Source organism: Capricornis sumatraensis, chromosome 6, assembly GCF_032405125.1.
Source record: "Capricornis sumatraensis isolate serow.1 chromosome 6, serow.2, whole genome shotgun sequence".
NCBI classification, from domain to species: domain Eukaryota; kingdom Metazoa; phylum Chordata; class Mammalia; order Artiodactyla; family Bovidae; genus Capricornis; species Capricornis sumatraensis.
In genome coordinates, this window is record NC_091074.1 from 71243738 (window position 1) to 71256334 (window position 12597).

At 53.9% G+C, this 12597-nt stretch overlaps 1 protein-coding gene across 2 annotated transcripts in view; it reads right to left on the minus strand.

Moving 5' to 3' along the window:
* Positions 1-1762: 1762 nt before the first annotated feature.
* TBC1D2 (TBC1 domain family member 2) overlaps positions 1763-12597 on the minus strand; it is a 42490-nt gene continuing 31655 nt past the window's right edge. Inside the window, exons 8-13 of one of the 2 annotated variants that reach the window (XM_068974455.1) lie at positions 12145-12338; positions 10339-10815; positions 6000-6120; positions 3480-3665; positions 2635-2723; positions 1763-2023 (exon numbers count right to left, since the gene is read on the minus strand). In XM_068974455.1, coding sequence (XP_068830556.1) covers positions 1816-2023; positions 2635-2723; positions 3480-3665; positions 6000-6120; positions 10339-10815; positions 12145-12338 — 1275 coding nt within the window. In that variant the 3' untranslated portion in view covers positions 1763-1815. Of the gene's footprint in view, positions 2024-2630; positions 2757-3479; positions 3666-5999; positions 6121-10338; positions 10816-12144; positions 12339-12597 lie in introns of those variants that run through there. The other variant, XM_068974456.1, reaches the window with a different exon arrangement.

The window sequence follows — 12597 nt, forward strand, 5'->3', positions numbered from 1 at the left end:
AGAGGGAAGACAAGTGAAGACAAAGGATGAGGGAAGGAGGAAAGGGAGGTGGGGGCAGAGGCGGGTGGCATACGGGAGGGGAGGGGTGGGGGTGCTTTATCCAGCAGCCCTGGTCTGAGCTGGGGTCACATGCTGTACTTTTGCCGAGGAGGGAATCTGGTTTTAAAGGCTGGAGTCAGAGGGAGCAGCTGGACCCAATCTCTCCTGGAACCGTGGGCCTTTTCTGGCCCTCAGGGCCCTCCTGGTGATGACTTCTTTATGAAAAGGCCATTCACTGCCAAGGCTGTGTGCTTCACTCTGTGCTGGGCAAGCCGACTCAGCACCAGCGTCATCTCCTTTAACCCTCCCGGCGTTCCAGGAGGCCGGACCCCCAGTCTTCTTGGTGATGGCCCTGAGGGATACAGCCTGCAACCTGTTGGGGGTGCAGCCAGGACCCATCCCCCCAGGCTGCTCTCAGACCACCATCATGCTTCATATTACTGTTTGGTGGTAAAAGGACCTCAGCAGACAAAAAAAGTTTAGCAAATATGAAAAGGCCATCAAGCCTTGGTGTAGAGTGTTCACAGGAAACTGAGCTGGGCAGCTGCCCTGATGGATGTGGGAGGAAAGGAACCCTGAGGGTCTCCTCCCTGGGGCTGGCGGGGCTGGTGATGGGAGGGAACAAAGGGTCTGGTGCGCCAACCCCTCCAAGTTCACACTGGTGGGTGAGAGAAGGGCCTGTCCCTGTCCCCAGCAATGGGCGTGGCCTCCCTCCCAAGCCTCGAAAAGAACCTTGGATCAGAGTAGGAGGCTTTTCTGTGAGAAGCCCTACCCTAGGCCCTCATAGCAAAGATTGCTGAGCCCAAGGCTAGCCTGGCAGACAGTCACAGGCTTTGCTGAGGAATGAGCTGCTCACATCACTTGTGCAGCCTCAACCCCCTGCACGGAGGGGGATGGGGGAAGCCTGTCTGCTGAGGAAGGGCCTGGAAGAGCCCAGAACTGGAGCTGAGTTCTGCACAAGTGAGCCCTGACCTGGCTGCAGGCTCTGTCTGTCTCACCACCTTTTTCTCTCTCTCCCAACCACCCAGTTTTCAAAGAGGTGACTCTTCTTGCCCCTCACTATGAAGTTGGTGGTGGGAGATCAGACTTTGGGCAGCTAATCAGGGCTCTCTGTTCAATCCTCGCACCAAGTTTCTCTTGGTGGTGGACAGGGGTTTCCCTAGAAACCCCCCAACACCCCAGATGGGCTATGAGGAGAAAGGAGAGGGCAGATGCAAGGCTCAGGTAGGTGGGAAGCCCAACCAGTATTTGAGAGATGCTGTCGCCCAAAAAGACAGGAGCTGTAAATGCATATGGACCCAGCTCCTCTGGGAACCAGGACTGGCCCTGCAGAGACACCATGAGAAACAGCAGCAACAGACGTCCTAGGCTGAGAAGGCCCTGGTGGTGCGACATCCTGGAGCCCCAGGCCCACCCAGGAACAACCAGTTACTGAGAACTGTTTAGGTTCCAGAGCTTGTGAACTATTTCCAGTATTTACACTGTTATACACAGATAAAGCTTAGAGAATGTTCAAGGTTAACCCTATTAAAGACAGCAGTCTTGCTTGTCTGGGTGCTAAAGTGCTCTGCGGAGGAAATGAGAAGGGGTGCATCCTGGGTGTGCTCATGAGGAGAAAACCCAACCAGTGGCTTCAGAAGCCAACGTTTCAATGGGGAGACTGAGTCCCAGAGAGGAGAAGGGACTTGCCCAGGGTCACATATTGCTGCATGGCTGTCCTTCTCTGGGCCTGCCAGCCCAGGGCGAGAAAGGGCTTGGGGAGGGCAGGCAGCCATGTCAGGGCTCTGCCTCCCCCTCATCCTCGCTGGGGCAACCCTCGGGCACTGAGGGGCCCTGGGCTGCCCGGGTCTCCAGGTACTCGGCCTTGAGCTGCTCCAGTTCATTCAGCTCGGCCTCCAGCCGCTCCCGGTGGGCTGCCCGCAGCTGGCGCAGCTGTTTCATGGGAAAGGGGTTCATGTCGTTGAAGGCGATGTGCATCAGCTTCCTGGGGAGAAAGCAGAGTCAGAGTCAGCAGGCATCCTGGGCACCCCTGTGTTCACTCCGCTCAGGCAGCCGAGGCCCTTTCCTGAGAGGAAACAGTGACTGAGAAGACAGTTTCCACCTGAAGTGATAAGTACTGAGGCAGGAGGAAACTTAGGGCTGAGGGACCTCTAACCTTGGAAGAGCAAGTTGGTCAGGGAAGGCTTCCTGGAGGAGGGGAGTGTGAGCTGAGTTTTGAGGAAAAAGCACAGGTGGGCGAGACAAACACGGTGCTGGTGGGAGTGCAGGGAGGCATTCTAAGCAGAAGAACCTGCAGGGCCAGAAGCCCAGAGATGGAGGCTGTCCTGGGAACTCAGATAGCTCTGTTGGGCAGGATCCTAGGGCATGGGTGTTGGGGGCTGGAGAAGGTGGGCATGAAACTGCGTGCTGTCCTTGAATGCCATGTTAAGGGGACAGATTCTGAGGCAGTGGGATGTCCCTAAAGATTTCTAAGCTGTGATGGAAGGTCAGTGTTGCTAATGAACCTGCACTGGAACAGCAGCCTCCTCTCTGCTCTGTGTCCTGGGCTCGCACATGTTGGGGGGGTGGAGGGGCGGGGGCAGGAGCGGGTCTCACCGGCTGTCACAGATGGTCTTGGTGAAGAAATGCAGGTACTGGTAGATTTCCAGGCTATCCTGTAGCCTCAGGAGTGCCTCCTCATTGTACTTGAAGATGGCCAAGGCATAGCGGAACACCACCTGGGGGGCAGAGTGGGGTTCAGGGTGGGGATAGGGAGCCAGGGCAGGGAAGCCCCTGAACCCACACCCCCAGGCGGTGTGGACAGCCCTGGACAGGCTACAGAGATGGGAGGCTTGGAAGAAACGTGGGGCAAAGCCAAGGTGGGGGTGGCTGGAAACCGCACGGGGAGCTCAGCTGGCAGTCGGGATTGGGAGCCTGACTGTCCTGGGAGCCTGGGCAAGGTGTTGCCTCTGTTGGATCTAATGAGGGCAACCCTGTCTTTACCTGGGGTGCTAGCAGGAATTGCGTGGAGAGATGGAGCTGAGGGTGCTTGGTGAACTGTGAGGTCCACCACCATGGGGAAATGTGGCGGAGGCCAGGGGAGGGCCTGCCAAGGGTTTCCTCGCAAGGAAGAGGGCAGAGCTGGGAGAAGCCGCCCCGTCTAGGGCTCTGTCTGAACAGGAGGAGGGGGAGGCAGCAGTGGTGTGCCTTCTGGGCAGGCTGGAGCCCCCTGTCCAGGGGAAGGGAATCCTCCCAGCTCTAGCATGGTCTTCAGAGGCAAAAGCGCCACTTCCTCTCAGGGGTGCAGAGCACTTGAGCTGATGAAGCCAGGCTCCCTAGAGAGGTCCCCCAGAGCCCCACTGGGTGGGCTCCATCCTCCCATCAGCCAGGGGCAGAGTCAAGACTCAGAGGAGGCAGGGACTTGCTCAGGACCCTCCCGCTCACCTTCTGCAGTGCCCTACCTTGATACCCTCGTAGAGGAAGGCGTCCCAGACCTGGAGGAGGATGTTGCTGATGAGACTGTCTGCAAAGACCACAAGGAACCAGTTGAAGGTGATGAAGGACAGGTCCACGTGGCGCTGCCCCAGGTGGGCCATCAGCCTGGGCAGTTTCTCCAAGAGGAGGTCCTGTAGCACCCGCTGGTCCACCTGCAGCCAAGAGAGGACCTGTTGGCTGCCACCATGCAGGAGGGGCTGCCTGCTTCCCGTCTACCTGTCACACCCAGCCCTGGGGCTGCTCCCAGTGGGTCCTGCCCTGTCTTGGGGCACAGAGTGTCCGGACGGGCTGGTGCCCAGCCTGACAGGGAGACACGTCACTCCATAGGTGAACAGCCTTCCAGGTTGGAGCTCTGATGCAGAGGTCTCTGTAGATCAGAAGTTCTTAGCCCATGGAGTTTGGGCCCCTTTATCCTGAATGCCAAGCCAAGCAGGAGCTGAGGCTTGGATCGGTTGACACCACAACCACGACTTTGCACCTATTTTGGGTCTGATGCACCAGATGCTCAGGGCAAGGTCGTGGGGCCCGGAGGTGCTGCTGCTGAGCGTGGTCACTGTCATGCCTCTGTCCTTGTTTCACTGGACCTGGTTGATCACTCCCAGCACTGGCTCCTTCCCTGCCCTAGGATATGGTTGTTCTGTGGATGCTCCTATCTCAGTGATGAGCTCATTTTAGGGTCCTCTTGCTCTTTCTTTCTTGGAACTGTTGGTTTCTCAGCCTTCTCCCCGTTTAAGTCTTCTTCCAGACTTAGCTCTCAGCTGTGGTGAACATCCTCTTCCTTCCTTCCTCACCCTGAACTCCAGGTCCGCTGTGGAGCTCAAAGCCTAGGGTAACTCACTAAATCTAAGATGCCACTGAACCCGCTGAAGGATGCATGGATGGACTGTTGATGTCTGAGATTTACTTCAAGGTCATCAAAGTAGGGGGAATGGTGTGAGTATAGGTGGGAATAGTACTAGCCTCCCGGTGTTGATAATTATTGAAACTAGGTAATGAATACGTGGAGGTTCATTACACTTTCTGTTTTTGTACATTTGAAATTTTCTGTATTTGAGAAAATACATGATCAGAGATGGTGTGGCCATCCTGTGATCAGGACAGCCAGAAAGAGCCTTTAGCTTTCTCACTATCTGTGAAAAATAATCCTCCATTTAAGCCACTCAACGGCACCCCACTCCAGTACTCTTGCCTGGAAAATCCCATGGACGGAGGAGCCTGGTAGGCTGCAGTCCACAGGGTTGCTAAGAGTCAGACACGACTGAGCGACTTCACTTTCACTTTTCACTTTCATGCATTGGAGAAGGAAATGGCAACCCACTCCAGTGTTCTTGCCTGGAGAATCCCAGGGACAGGGGAGCCTGGTGGGCTGCCGTCTATGGGGTCGCACAGAGTTGGACAAGACTGAAGTGACTTAGCAGCAGCAGGAGAGATTAGCTCAAGTTGGAGGAGTAGAAGGAAGTGAACTCACCCCTTGTTATGAAAACAACAAAATCACAACTAACTGCTGAACAGCCATCATCAAAAAAATCCCTGGAGACTACCAAAAAAGGCACTATTAAGTTGGGCCTCCCTGCCACACAGCAAAACACAATCCTCACCTGATTCACCACCTATTTCCTGATGACTCCTAAGTCTTTATCTTCATCCCTGATCTCTCTCCTCACCTCTCCACCCAGAAAGAGAAAACGGTGTCGGGTGCTTGAAGTAGGAAAGGGGAACAGGATGGGGGGCGGGGGAGGTGCAGGTAATGGCTTGGCAGGTTTCGACGGGGAGTGAGAAGGCTCCCTCTGAGTAGCATCTGTCTCTTCATCAAGCAGAGGCACCGATGCAGCAAGAACAGGACAAGGGGTGAGGAGGGAGAGGCTGGAGGGAGGAGGTGTAAGACGGTCTCGCATTTGCACCTCTCAACAATCCCAGGAAGCAGTGCCACGCCCATTCAGAAGCAGGCAGGCCTGAGGTTCGGAGAGGTGATGCCACCTGCCAAGGGCACAAGGCTGTTTTCCGAGGGGCCGGTTCTGACCCTAGCTCTGCCTGACCCCAGGGCTGGCCTGTGCTCAGAGGGCAGTGCAGGGGCTGTGAAAGGACAGAGGCAGCTGGTTCTTACTGGTGATTATGGGAGCCTGTGAAGCACCCCAGTCATCCCGCCCTCCCAAGTCCCAGCTTCCTTGTTACCTGACCTCTCTTATGAAACTCTCAGCTGGCAAACACCAAGTGGCACTAGATTTCCTCCTCCTCCCTTCCCTAGGATATCTGCTGTCTCTCATAACACAATGTCCTCACTGGAGTAACAACAACCTATGGTGTGGGCAGGGCCCTGACAATTCTCAGGGCTATCAGCTCACTGGAATATCACAGCAGTCCCAGAGCAGGGTTTATTGGCCCACTGTACAGAGGGAGAAATGGAGATTCAGAAATTCATTGGCTCTTAGGAACAATTCAGTGGTACCAACCTGCGTGGCCCCCAATCCTCTCCCTGACCGGCTCACCTGGGATGCCAAGAGCGTCTTGCTGTAGTAGTCAGCGGGCATGATGGTCTCCACAATGGCCACCAGACACCAGAAGGCACTCTCCTCCTCATCCAGGACCAGCAGAGCGATGGCCGCCAGTCTGGAGTGGGAGGAAAGGAGGCCTGGAGTGACCCGTGGCAGGTGTGACTCCCTGGGGCGTGTCCTCCCCACCACACTCCCTGACCAGGCTGGTGTTCCTGGGAACTGGGGCGAGACGAACATGCTTTTGAAGAGGACTACCTAGGAGCTTTATGGAGCAATGGGGATCATCTTAGAGCAGGGCCTCTGGAGTCCTGTTGCCTGGGTATGAATGCCGGTCCTGTAAGCTCCCTTGCTGGGTGACTGTGAGCAAGGCCCTTAACCTCTCTGAGCCTCAGCCTCACAATAATCCCAGGACTGTTTCAAGGACGAATGGAGTAAATACACACTAACTGCCTAGCACAGTGCCTAATGGGCTTCCCAAGTGGTGCTAGTGGTAAAGAACCCACCTGCCAACGTGGCAGACATGAGACGCGGGTTCGATCCTTGGGTTGGGAAGCTCCCCTGGAGGAGGGCATGGCAACCCACCCCAGTATTCTTGCCTGGAGAATTCTATGGATGGAGGAGCCTGGTGGGCTGCAATCCATGGGGTCGCGAAGAGTCTGACGCGACTGAAGTGACTTAGCGTGCGTGAACTGGGGTTAACAATATCCCCCTTCCAGGCCTGAGACACGAAGGCGACAGACACACAGCATCTTGGTCACTGTCTGGCACCCACCAGGTGCTCAGTACTCAGAGTTCCTTTCCTCCTTTGCTTCCCCTCTCCCCCAGAGTTATCACGATGCTCTAGAGATCATGGATAAAAAAGAAGAAAACCCCACAGTGCTGAGCAGGGATGTCTGCCTGGAAGAAGCACGATTTTCTCTCCTTCCCTGGCAGATTTCATCCAGGGTGCATCCTTTTTTTTTTTTTTTGGCTTTTTGGCCATGCCAAACAGCATTCAGGATCTTAGTTCCTGACCAAGGATCGAGCCTGTGTCCCCTGCAGTGGAAGCACAGAGTCTTAACCACTGGATCGCCGGGAAGTCCCCAGGGTGAATCTGAGAATACATCGCCCAGGAATGTTCGTGGCATTATTCATAATAGCCAAAAGGTAGAGACAATCCAAATGCCCATCAGCTGGTTAGTGGATACTCAAAGTATGGCACATCTGTGCAGTGGAACGTAGTTCAGTAAAAAAAGAACAAAACATATGCTACGGCAAGGAGGAACCTCAAGAACATGCTAAGGGGAAGAAGCTCGATGCAAATGACCACACATCATATGACTGGCATATGAAATGTCCACAACAAGAGCACTCACAGAAACAGAAGGAAGATTTCTCGTCCAGGGCTGCAAGTGGGAATGGAGAGTGACTATGAATTGGTACAAGATGTCTTTTAGGGGTGATGGAAATGCTCTAAAGCTGAATTGTGGTGGTAGCCACACAACTCCATGAATTTACTCCAGATCATTGAGTTGTACACTTAAAACTGGTTGGGAAAAAATGGTTAGTGATGAGAGGCTGCTGGCATTCATTAGGGGCCTATCAACCTCTTGGGGCTACAGCCAGACTCCAGCTGAATACATTCAGGCCTGAGAAGGTCTGCAAAGGAGGGTGATGTGGGAAAGAAAAAACTGTTTATACTTTAAATAACTCTACTTATATATTAGAGAGAAATGAATTTTAAAATTTTGCTGTGAATTAGTATTAAATCATTACTATGATATCTGTCTTGCTCTAAACAGGCTGGATTTGTTGCATAAAAGCAGGTTCTGTCCTCTTGGGACACCACACATGCAGTTCTAATGGCTGCCACTGGATGGCAGCACTCAGACAAGTGAAAGGGGCTGGGTTTGAAGGGCCTTTGAAAGAATACAGTGCACTCTCCACATTTCAACAGGCTCTATTACAAATGTGTGTGAGTGTGCGTGTGTGTGTGTGCATGTGTGCGTGTGTGTGTGTGCATGCGCACTCAGTCATGCCCAACTCTTTGGGATCCCCTGGACTGTACAAATAACCTTCTATTTAAAGCAATAGTATGAATATCTTCCTAAATGCCAACAAATACAGCATTCAAAGAAAGAAGTAAAGAAATACCTCAGCTGTTCCTCTACAGCCCTCAGCAGCCTCTGTGCAGTCTCTTTGCACTCTGGGAGAAGCTTCTTTCCTTCTACAAGCCTTCCACAAGGCTTACCTCTAGACATTGTCTTGCTATGGGAATTTCCCCCTGCTCCTTCAGCATAGATTAGACTCCAAAACTCATATGTGGCTAACCCCATTCTTGCTCTCAAAAAAGTAATATCTGATCAGGAAAAAAAGTTTCTGAGAGCTCTCAGCACACTCTCCACTATAGCTCCCCTTGTGAGCTTGTGAGTGTGTGGGCACACGGTAGGAAGGACCAGGTCTAGGGGCTGGAGACCAGGGTTAGCAGATGGCTTAGCCCCTATGCATAGTGAGGCCCAGGTCAGGTTCCTTAGCTTCTCAGACACTCTGTTGTGTCAGCTGGGCAATGTGGGCACCAATGCCCACCTCTCACGGCTTTCCTGAGGATTAGATGACATCAGGTATGTACCTGGCATCCAGGAAGCTCTCCTTAAGTCTTAGCTCCTACCTGACCTTTGTGTGAAATGTACAAATCATTCATACTAATCTCATAACTTTCAGTTCCCTTCAGATCTCATCTTAAAGAGGATTAAAAAGTTTTGTCCTTTCTGAATTTTAACATGTTCAAACAGATAAGTGTGCACGTTTCTGCTCAGCTGCTGAATGAATAAATGTATAAATTTCTATGGACATCCCTTATAGAAGATGTTTATAGTAGTGTGAAATCTGAACAAATTTTCAAAGAGGCATAGACTGAGAGGCATTGCTGTTCAGGTTTAACTCTGAATTCCCAGAAACTGTACATGTACAGGGCTTCCCTGATGGCTCAGTGGTAAAGAATTCGCCTGCCAATGCAGGAAATGCAGGTTTGATTCCTGGGTCGAGAAGATCCCATGGAAAAGGAAGTGGCAACCCATTCCAGTATTCTTGCCTGGGAAATCCCATGGACAGAGGAGCCTGGTGGGCTTCAGGCCATTGGGTCGCAAAGAGTGGGATGTGACTTAGCAACTAAACAACAAATGCTCAGCTTCACCCAATTTGAGCTGGGAAAAAGGTATTAAAAACGGCTACGTTTAGGAACCATTCCAATTTGAGTAGGGACACTCTGAATATTTATTCTGTGTTAAGTAAACGCCATATACTTCCTATTCTGAAAAAAAGAGCTTATATATGAATGGCTTATGTAAATTTTGTCTGAGTATATATGTGTTTAAATTAAGTTGAACCAAAACTTGCTTTGGGAAATATTTGCGATTAGGCCACCTCTTGGGGACAGCCTTGAGAGCTCCCCATAGTACTGGAAAGGCACCTCTCTCTATCTCTTTGGAGCCTCCCAAGAAGTCAGAGAGGTCAAACAGATGGAGACAAGCAGTCGAAAGGACATGTTGAAGACAGAGTTGGGCCGAGTCCCAGCCCTACCAAGTCACCCCATCCCAGCCCCACCCTACCATCCCTTGTCTCCTGCTGTTGAACCAGAAGTAAAAATTAATCCAGGCTGGGCCAGACTCCTTCCTTCGGGAATTTAGGCCTGCAACATGAGGGTGTCGACAAGTGGGTTGCTGAAAGCCTTGACTCAGGGGCTAAGGTCTCTATTCTGACAGTCTGGATGGGCCGGAAATATCCACAGAATGACAGTGGGGCTGGTCTGCTGAGAGAGAAAGAAGCAGCCATGTATTATGAGAGGTCAGAGAGCTCCATGGAGGGCTGTACAGTCTCAGAGAACAGCATCTCCTTGGATGCGGCACGAATGGCACCCCCTGGGGTCGTGCTGTGGCCCCGCTAGAGGCAGCAGTGGCCTCGGCTTGCAACGGCCATCTGCCCCCAGCCCTACTTCCTTCCCGACTTTCGGGAGCTTCCTCTGTCACAGTTACAAATTCTATCTTCCTAGGGCTCCTCCGAGTGGATTTTGTTTAAAGCAATGACCCCTGACCCAGGCAGCTGTGCAGTACTACGTGAGCCGGCAGTGGGCTACACGATGCCAGTGGCCCCCTCGTGTGATCTCTGTGGGAGCGGCACCACCCTGAGGACATGTCACAGGGGAGGGGACGGGACGAGGAGCCTCGGGCTCTGGCCCAACTCTGTCTTCAATGTGTTCATTCGCCTGCTTGTGCCCATCTGGTTGACCTCCCTGGCTTCTTGGGTGGCTCCAAAGGGACAGAGAGGTGCCCTGGAAGGTCGAGGCTGTGTAGCTTACCTGTTTAGGCCCTGGCAGTAGCCAATGGTGGGGTTCTGCCAGGAGAAGGCCAGCAGCACCCGGCGGAGCTTGTCAGGGAAGCTGGAGGTGGGACAGGTGAAGTGCTTGTTGTTGGGGAAGGTCCGGTTCAGGTCCAGCTCGATCTGGCGGGCAGCAGGGTGCTTGCAGGCCTGGCCCTGGCTCAGCAGTGCCTGGTAGCAGCCAGGGGCCTGCAGGTGCTGGACGCGGAGGTGGATCAGCCACCTCCAAACACGCGGCCGGTGCTCGTGGGGCACGCCCGCCCGCAGCAGCTGCTTCAGTTCTGCTGAGGGGGCCAGCTCGCCCAGGGTGGCCCAGCGCTCCCGCAGTGGCCGCTCCACGGCCTCATGGGCCAGCAGGTGGTGGGAGTGCACTTCCAGTGCCTGGATCTTGGCCAGCAGCCTCAGGTCCTCCACCTCATAGTTGGGCACCGTCAGGAAGCCGTACTCGTCGTACTCACTGCCAGCAAAAGTCCGTGTCAGCAACACTCTGCAAGGCCCTTCCCCAGATAAGGGGCAGTGAGGAGAGGGTGGGGCCTGGGCAGGGAGCCTGCGGGGCTTTATTGTAAGTTGGCCATGTGACTCCAGGCAGGTCACTTCAGTGCTCTGGACCTCAGTTTACTCTGTACAGTGGGTACAGGGGCTCCTGCACTGCCTCATGAAGACCCAGTGAGATCCTCAGATGTAAACTGCTGGGGGCAAGACTAGACAGCAAGTGCTAAAAGAGATATGCTCATTCATTCTGTGCAAATATAAAGGACCCTCGGGACTTCCCTGGTGGTCCAGTGGTTAAGAACTTGCCTTGTAATGCAGGGCACGTGGGTTCAATCCCTGCTTGGGAAACTAAGATCCCACAGGCTGTGGAACAACTAAGCCTATGCGCTGTGGCTAATGAAGCCTGTGTGCTCTGGGGCATGAGCGCTACAACTAGAGTCTGGAGACACAATGCAAGATCCTGCATAATGCAACAAAGATCCTGCATGCTGCAACCAAGACCTGATGCAGCCAAACAAATAAGTATTAAAAAAAGAAAGAACCCTCTTATTACTCCATGAAGCCTTAGGTCCGAGGAGGCCTGTACTACCATTGGACAGCCACACTTCCACAGCCAGGAAGCCCAAGGCCAGATGGGGAGCAGGCAGCGCCACTGCAGGACCGAGCAGTGGAGACCCATTCCACGCAGCCTTTCACCAGTCAGCACTCATTTGCCCCTATTATGTGCTCTGCCTGTGCTATCTCATTTAATCCTCACGATCCTGCGAAGCTGGTGATCTTAGCCTACGTCTTAGGGAGGCTGAGTAGGAGGCTCAGAAAGGTAAAGTGACTTGTCCAAGGTTACACAATGAGAAAGCCAAGTCCGCCTCCAAAGCTTGGGTGCCAGCCACTGGACCACCCAGCCTCTAGGGACCTTTGACCCCAGCCACAACCCATTCTGTTTAACTGCCCGGGTCCACTGTCCTCAGCAAAGGCTTGGCTCAGAGGAGGCAGGTGGCTTGTGTCCCCTCCTCCCCTCTCTGACAAACACCTCTGGAGACAGTCTGGGTAGCAGGAAAAAAACAGAATTCGGGAAGCAGGCCCATGTTAGCTACACTAATGTGCTGTGTGGTCTTGAGCAGGGGCCTGCCACGCCTCTCGGCTGTAAAATGGGGTTCATCCCAACCACATGCTCATCCGTCTGAAGGTACAAGGAGGTAAGGGATGGGCAGCGCTCACACCCGGTCAGCAGCACTGGCAGCAGGGTGGCTGGCGGCACCCGGGGCCTGCAGACCCAGCCCTGCTCTGGGCTCACCTGACAGTGCTGGGGCTGAGCACGATGCTGTCGGCCGAGGCCTCGCTGGCTTCCCACTGCAGTGCCTCCTGGATGAGCTGCCTCAGGAGCTCTGAGCACTCGCCGGCCTCCACCCCCAAGGCCTCCTGCAGCCTCCGCAGCCCTGCCAGGTACTTGCTCTCCACCCGACAGTTCTGGGCTTGGAGGTAGGCGCACTGTGGGAGGGAGAGGTGGGGGATGGTCAGGCCACCTGGTTGGGCTTGGGCCAGAGGCCTGAACAGCTTTAGGCAGTCCAGCCCTTCTTCCAGCTCTCATCTCCCATCCTCCCGGCCCCAGCCATTCATATGAAGAAAAGGAGAGGAGCCCCGAACCCAAGAGTTTACAGTAAGGCAGAAAGGGCTCCAGGCAAGAGAACCAGGCCCAGGGCTGGAGCCAGATTCAGAAACAAGAGGGGAGAGGTGGGCAGGGGCAGCA